Here is a 7,787-nt window from a genome sequence, read left to right on the forward strand (position 1 = left end):
GGCTTGGGTTAGGCTGTCCATAAACACGAGCATGTTTGTTACGCAAGAACGGTTTGGGAGAAATCCGTGTTGAGCTGGAGATATCAGATTGCTGGAAGTAAGGTGATCTAGGATGGCTCGCTTCAGAATGCGTTCCATCACCTTGCACGGCACGCTAGTGAGGCTTATAGGCCTATAGCTGCCAGGCGATAGTCGGTCACCAGTTTTGTATATTGGCGTGACAATCGCTTGACAATCGTTTAGAGGCTATCGGTGCACACCAATGTAACCAAGCCAGTTTCTGAGCTCCATTTGTCCGCCCTGAACCGAATTTCCCTACCTTGTCGGCGGAAAGCTCATATAGCTGAAAATTAAAGGCTGCGACAGTATCCCTGCCCCATTTTCCGAATTCCAGCTCTTGAACTGAACTGAACAGAACTAAGGCATCGGGGCGCACGTTTCGTAACTAGTCGGCTGTGAAAGATGGACCCGGTTGACGATCCGGATGTAACAATGTCCCGAGCCAATGGTGAAGCACAGATTGAGGAAATAGTCTTCCAAGCAACCGAATCTAGTGGACGTAAGTCTTAGTGCTGTGGCATATATCGACTGTTGATAGTTCATCCGCAAATATGATTTATAAACTCCACTGGGCTGTGACTGGTAGGTGGGACGGGTCTCGTGTAGTCCATAAAATCCTAGGAAGGCACCTTATAAGAGAAGTAAGATGGAGGCAGAAGAACCTGTGAGAGAAGAGACAAGCATGAATGGCAATCTCCGTCGGGGTTCGTCACCTAAACCAAGTAAAGTCTGGTATTCTCATCCTTGAGAAAAGTGGACTCCGTCCACATATTCCTCAGTCCTTCTGGACAAAATGTAGCATACCTTGGTTCAAGTTCAGACTCTAGCTTGCGATTCTTCGGTCAGGAACTATCCACCTTCGGGTTCACGCTTCGCTCGCAAACATTTCAAGATTTCTCCCAGAGCCTCCAATCGGTGGTGCGATAGACGGGTGCGCCGCGATGTGTCAGGTCTTTTCATAGAGTGACGTAACAGTTGTGCTTGTGCCGCACGCACTCCGGTGTATGGACGTAAACATTAAGGTACAACAGCCTTTCGGTATCCATTAGTCAAGTTTGTTCGTATTAGCTGTTTCATAATGAGTTTCCACCTTACAACGAACGGGGTCCATTTTTCGCTTATTTTGTGTGCGTTTTCGGCTGCTCGGCAAGGATTTCAATCCAGGAATATCTCCAACACCAGATACTGCGTCGGTTAGGCCATGGATTGCGTATGTCGAACCATCTTTTGCCGAAGAGTGCCGGTCTCCGTGCATAAATCAGAGTGGCGGAAGCAGAACTGACCAACATTTGACGTGGGGAAAGAGTAGAAAAAAGATTGAGAAAGGTCTGGTTGTTGCCGCTGCGGCGCCTTCCTTAACAAGGACTGTTTGCTCCCCACTGCGCCCGGTTGGAGACGCTGAGAGATATGGCTGCTACTCGATGCCATTGGCGTTCTTGTTTCCACTGCTTATTCAGATTGCCTGAATGAGTGTCTGAAGGTGTACGCACCTCGGAACGCTTGTGGCAAACTAACTCTTAGTCCCTTCGCCGTCCGCTGTTACTCTTCACAGTATGACTCAAGTAAATCATGGTTGCACGGTAGCAAAGCGTGACCGTTGAACACTGATGTTTTGTTGTCAATGTTGATAATGATGGTCTGTACACCATAGGACGCGCTGCTACACCCATCCACAAAAATCAGTTTTCTTCATTCTGGCCCAACAACGTACGCACCAGAGGGCATGAAATCCACATACCATTTCACATGTGAAAATCAGTCAAGTGGCCACCGAAAAAGATTGACTACTGATAAACAAGAAAGTGGAGTTTGTTTTCTGAAAAGACCAACTGATTTTAGCCGAATTCTCTTCGATACAGGAAAATGGGGCCAATCAAACTTTCTTCTGCTACTAAAGTAGTGTCTGAAGCAACTTCTGATGCCTCATTTTGCCGAAGGTAGATGTCCTGGATAATTTGCAAAGTAGCTCTTTGCATTTCGCCGAAATGCTCTTGTCTGACCCCCTGCCCCGTCGAGCCGTTTTGGAGATCCCATTCACTGCCTTCTTTTAACATGTTCCCATCAGAAGAAAATAGCAAGGGTGGGTGTCCTTGCGTTAAAACGGATCAGGCAAACCATTAGTTTCCTGCCTAGGTGGCTCTGCTAGACCTCAATTTCAAACCGGCAACCGGAGCTTGTAGGAACTGGCGGATTCAGTGGAAGAGGTCAGCTAGGAATCGAATATTCAACAGCTTTCATGTATTCCTGGCTTGCAGGTCTCACTTGGCTGTTCAAAGGATAGATATATCCATTGAAGCAGAATCCGAGTGGCACTGAAGGCGACCATGTAATAAGTTCCCAAGAAACTTCATTGTCTATCATGATTGCCTTCCGTATCGCGGCGCATCCAGAAGGCGATGCACCATCAACTTCTCTAGTGGTCGGGGTTACTAAGAAAACCGTTTGAGGGAATCACTCGGAATAATGCTTGAGGGAGGACATGTCAACTCTAGTGCGTCATGCGAATGGTGAAGGGGTTTGAGTGAGTGCCGAAGAACGAAGAGCTGCAGCGGCCAATGATATCTACCCAGATCGAAGAACAGGGTTCAGTTGGAGTCATCATCATCAGAGACATCAATATCAGTGCTAACACTAAGGCGTTACTACCATACCTAAGTATCATGATTTTACTTGGATTGGTGCTACTGCCAGGGCGCCCAGGCCTAGATAGGTTGGAATCCTCCACTCAGAGCCTTCGGATCAAAAGTCTGGCTCATCAAGCGGTGGAAGGTCGTAGGGTTTTGTTCAGGGATCATCATCAGCTTTAAAAACCGCGTCATTGTCGTACAGTGGTTGGAGCTTCCAAATTTTCGTCCGAGGATCATTCCCCGAGCTTCCTACTCCAATTCTAGATTGTAAGACAAGTTGTTACGATTTTCTTGGGAGACTACAAGGAACCGATTACCCAACACACTGACCCACTTAGTTTAAAGGGGATTGCTTGGCCCGAGTAAGGTATAACTCTAATTCGTGCTTCGGCTGCTCACAGAGGTCCCTTTTGAGTAGTCTCCAACTCATTGGCTTTAATATTTTTTGACCGTATTGAAGAATGCGCTGGCGGTCTCCGTCAATCGTTGAGCGATGGGTGCGGATTTTGGTGCCGATTCTTTATAACTCTTCCTTGCTCAGGCATCATCGCTGCCTCCATAACATGGGCACGCTGGTCGCCGGAAAGAAATTCCTTACTCCTTACACTCCAGTCGCTTAGTATAGCAATCCTTTACCTCCAGACCATTTCGTAATACTACCTCTCGTAGTATGGGGATAGCGAAGTGCTTCCATATGTTTAAGTCTCTTCCCTAACCCCCACCGCAAAAAAGAATTAACCAATCCGCTGGCGACAACTACCACGTTTTAAGTTTATTGGAAATGACCGGTAAAATCTTCGTCGCCGTTTACCCTCAACGTGCACATGCCTGACTAAAACTTGAAGGTTTTCGACTGGAGAAGTGGCTGCACTTACGGAGCCTTCGCAGTGCATTGTGTTCTGAAAAAAAAACGGTTTACGCTATTACCTACTTCATTGAATTTTTGTCTAAAAAAAAACGGTTTACGCTATTACCTACTTCATTGAATTCCGTGCTGCGTTCATATGACGAAATGCGTCCTTATGCATAACGAAAACACATCAGCCTTAAATATGCAGCTGGATTCGATAGGATGTACCTGTCCTCGCGTGTTGTTCAACTCCGGGATTCGCTGGATAATGCATCAAGCTGCCAACGGATACCACGGAGCGCATTTGGGCAGAGTACGTTTATCACGAAGCTCAACAACTGGTGTCCTCTCTATGTCTGCAATTAGTTCTGGCCACGAAGTACTGGTGCGACTTATTTAGATATTCACATCTCTTGGACCAGTCGTCTCTCCGGGCCAGGTTTGAGGTATTGATTCTCCCGGGTAATACCCGTTCTTATGGCCGAAATGCGTACGAATATACCCGTATGTTACCCCATGCTCACGAAATGGCCGTTGCATGTTTGACACACTCCCAAGGTGGTTTCCGATCATCGGTGTCCCTAAACCACGTGCAGGACTAACAGCCCTGCCGTCGTTGCTGTCGAACACTGAAATGTCGACTCCGACTCTTCGTCGCCAAGATACGTTTATGGTCGAGACCATTTCGTGCCTGAATTCTGTGACAAGGTTGGCATTACCAATGAAGTTTCCAGTCCAAAACCCAGACCGATGATGTTCGATGCTTAGGTCCACAAGTCGGCTATGACGCCTACCAATACCGTTATTGGACGGGATCTACGAGAACCTTGCCATCTATTGCGTGTGCAGTTTCCGCAATTGAGCTGTATTGAGTTGTGTACTTTTGGCAGTCACAAAGAGACCGAGCGTTACCGTAGTGTGACGGTTTGTGTGTTTCTGCGACTTTCTGCGACGTTCAACTTTAGCACTCTCTCGGTGCCTAGCTTCCGTGCTAACAGAAAAAGGTACGAGGGCTGGGATACTGCCAGGTTACTCAAACCTAGACAGGAACAGTCGAGATGCATAGATGGGTTAGAGCCACGGATCTTCTGGTCTGTAAGTGGACGCTGTAACCCATTGAACCATGCTGGGTTGTGTCCGTGCAACGCTGGCAGTCGCTCATGTCAGATTGTTCGATGGTTAGATGTCTGACCAACACATCTTGCCCCCTAGATGGGTGGCTGGAACATATGTGGCGAATTGCATTTTCCGCCAAACACCGCTGACTTACAGTCAGGCTTTTGAGCCAAATGCTTCGTTCGAGGGCCCTAATCGTCCTGCAGTCTAAGCCTGGGCGCCCTGGCAGTGTCCCAGTCCACGTACAATCACAACACTTACAACTAACAATACTCGCACTACATCAGCTGTTGTGTAGTGTGAGCAGCCTGGTTGCCTCACCTGCTGTGTACAACAGGGAGGGTAAGCGAAAACATCCTACTGCTAACGCCTCCCTTGTGCCTTTACGTATTCCCTCTTCTACCCTACCCCACACTAATTTGAATACTCCCTCGTCAGATTCAGGCACTGACCGCTTTATTCAGTGCACCAGCTGCAGCTTGTGTAAAATCCCTAACAATTCTAAATCTTTTCAAAACCCTGCAGCTGGTCTGCTTAGCTGTTCTCTGGCGTCACTGGTTCTTCGTCGTCTTACGGCAGCACGCGAATCCTGGACCCGTGAGCATCAAGTGGGGTTTTGACGGAGTGGAGGCTGTATTGACCACATTTTCGCATTCCGTTAAGTGTCAAATCAACGCAATTTGTACAGACGACTCAATATTGGTGTTTTTTTTACTTCAAGGTGCATTCCATTCTGTTGATCGGTCAATACGCAGTCTCTGTTGAGTAAACTGTCCATGATCGTACAATCTTTCGGCGTGCTCCTGGTAGCCTCAAGGTGCAAGGTCATGCTTCATAAGATGCAGTCTCTGAACATACCCTTGACTATTCAAGGGAAATCATAGGAGGTTGCAGGGAATTTCACATACTTCAGTAGCTGTATTAGGTCTAACGGAAGTGTATCTGATGAAGTCAGTGCACAAATCTAAAAGACCTGAATAACGTTTGCTAGTTGGCGTCACTAATGGCGACAAACGGGATAACACTGGGTCCTAAGGGTCGCGTGTACCAGGCTGCAGTGAAGTCTGTATTGTTGTATGGTTGTCAAACAACTCTATTCGGCAAACGATGATTTGGCGTATATACGTAATTATTTTAAAAGCCCTAGAGTGAAAATAGGAAAAAAACAGTGGGTGAGAGAGGGAACCTAGTGCTGGTCTATGGCAAGAATTCTAAGGTGTCTAAACCACCAACCGCTCAATCAGACAATCTGGAAGCTGATAGCACAAACGCCACGGACTTTGATTGGCCGCTATTTCTTGCAACGTCTCCAGACAAGCACACGGTACCCCATCCTGGAAGGCGTACAACACCAACAACACTCAAACTCTTCGTGATCTCTTTCACGCCTTTCTGCCAAGTCATGCGCTGTCCACCTCGCGGTTTGAGCCATTCTGGAGGCACGGAGAACAACATTCGTCGTGGTAGACGGTGTTTCGACATGCGTAGCACATAACCGAGCCATCGTAGTCGGTGGTACTGAATGTTTTCTTCGATTAAAGTACCTTCAGCACAACCAAACACCCGTTTTCTAATAACCTTTTTACAAACACCCTAACGCAATCCAAAACGAGCCACTCTTCTGAGGTATCGGTGGCCGAAAACCTGAAGACGCCTCAAATCGTCTCTCCGCAGATACCATGTCTCGCACCCATACAGCAACACAGCTCTTACACACGACCCTTATGATCTAGCGAGATGCCTTTTTGATGCCATAAGTGACGCAAATTGGCAGACGTGATTCGAGCCTTTGAGATCAGTGCACTGACTTCATCAGACACACTTCCGTCAGAGCTAATACAACTACTGAGGTATGTAAAGTTTTCCACAGTCTCCAGCGATTCTCCTTGAATTGTAAGGGATATGTTTGCAGATGGCACATACTGAAGCATGACTTTGCACTTTGAAGGTGCAAGGCGCATGCCAAATGATGGTATGATGGCGGTCAGTTTATTCAACAGGGCTTGTGCTTCGCTATGGTCTTCAAAGATGAGGACGATGTCATCTGCGTACTCCAGATCGACAAGGCTCTCTCCAGCAACAATTTGAACACCGGGTTTTTGAAAACAGTCCAGTGTTCGCCTCATTATTTCATCGATGACGAAGTTGAACAAGAATGGGGAGAGTGAACATCCTTGTCTGACACCACTTTTTGTAGGGAAGCTTTTGGAGAGCTCACCATACACCCTCACCCACCCAGAAGTATGTGACTATAGAGATCGGATTATGTTTACCAACTTCTGGGGGCATACCCTGTTGAGCAAGTGTAGTTAAAAGAACTGATCGGTCAACAGAATCGAACGCACCTTTGAAGTAAAGGAGTACCAGGATTGTGGGTTGTCTGTACATGTGGCGTTGCTCTAACACCTGATTCGCGTGCCACCCGAAGACGACGAAGAATCAATGACGCCAGAAGCCTTGTCGCAACAGGTGTCAAGCTAGCACCTCTGGTTGCTAAATTCACTGCGAGTACCCTTTTTGAAAATGGGTACCACTATCGATTCACCCCAGTTGTCTGGGACGGTCTCCTTCTCCCAGATAAACCCAAATAGGCTAGACGGGCACTAGCTGAGGAATCCACCGCCATCCTTGAAAAGAGCAAGTGGAAGGTCGCCAGGACCAGCACCACGATAACGATTGAGTAGAGAAGTACATTTGGACACTTCTGAGACTGAAGGCGGCTCCATATTTACGGTCCACCTTTCTGTTGAAGACCAGGTTTCTGGATTGAAGGTGGCAGATGGCCAGCTGAATAGCGGTTCAAAGTAGTGTTCCCATCGCTCCAAACGTTCTGGTTTGCTTCATATCAGGGAGCCATTTTGGTCCCTGATCATTTCGCTGACAAGAGGTTTCCGAGGACGATTCGAGGGAATCAAGCGGAACAGCTGGTGCACGCTCCCAGCATTCTTTGCGTCTTCCATTTCTTCAGCCTTCCGGGTCCACCAAGCTTCTCGGTCTACGCAGACACTCAGTTCCGTCTGGCGTCGGATGATGCGCCGGGTGGAGTTGTGGTGGCGTCTAGGTGGAATCTGTCACCGGATCTCTAGCAGACGCGGTCCTACAGAAATCCAAAGCTTGGATGAGGTTGGCTGGGT

The 7,787-nt window shown here is 47.7% G+C and overlaps 1 protein-coding gene across 1 annotated transcript in view; it reads left to right on the forward strand.

Moving 5' to 3' along the window:
• Window positions 1–426: 426 nt before the first annotated feature.
• Window positions 427–7,787, forward strand: part of T265_06310 (hypothetical protein) — a gene marked incomplete at both ends in the record, with an annotated part of 74,029 nt that continues 66,668 nt past the window's right edge. The window contains one exon of the mRNA XM_009171537.1: window positions 427–559. Within this exon, the coding sequence (XP_009169801.1) occupies window positions 463–559 (97 nt within the window). The remainder of the gene's footprint in view (window positions 560–7,787) is intronic.

The sequence above is a fragment of the Opisthorchis viverrini genome (assembly GCF_000715545.1).
Source record: "Opisthorchis viverrini unplaced genomic scaffold opera_v5_127, whole genome shotgun sequence".
Taxonomy (NCBI): Eukaryota; Metazoa; Platyhelminthes; class Trematoda; order Opisthorchiida; family Opisthorchiidae; genus Opisthorchis; species Opisthorchis viverrini.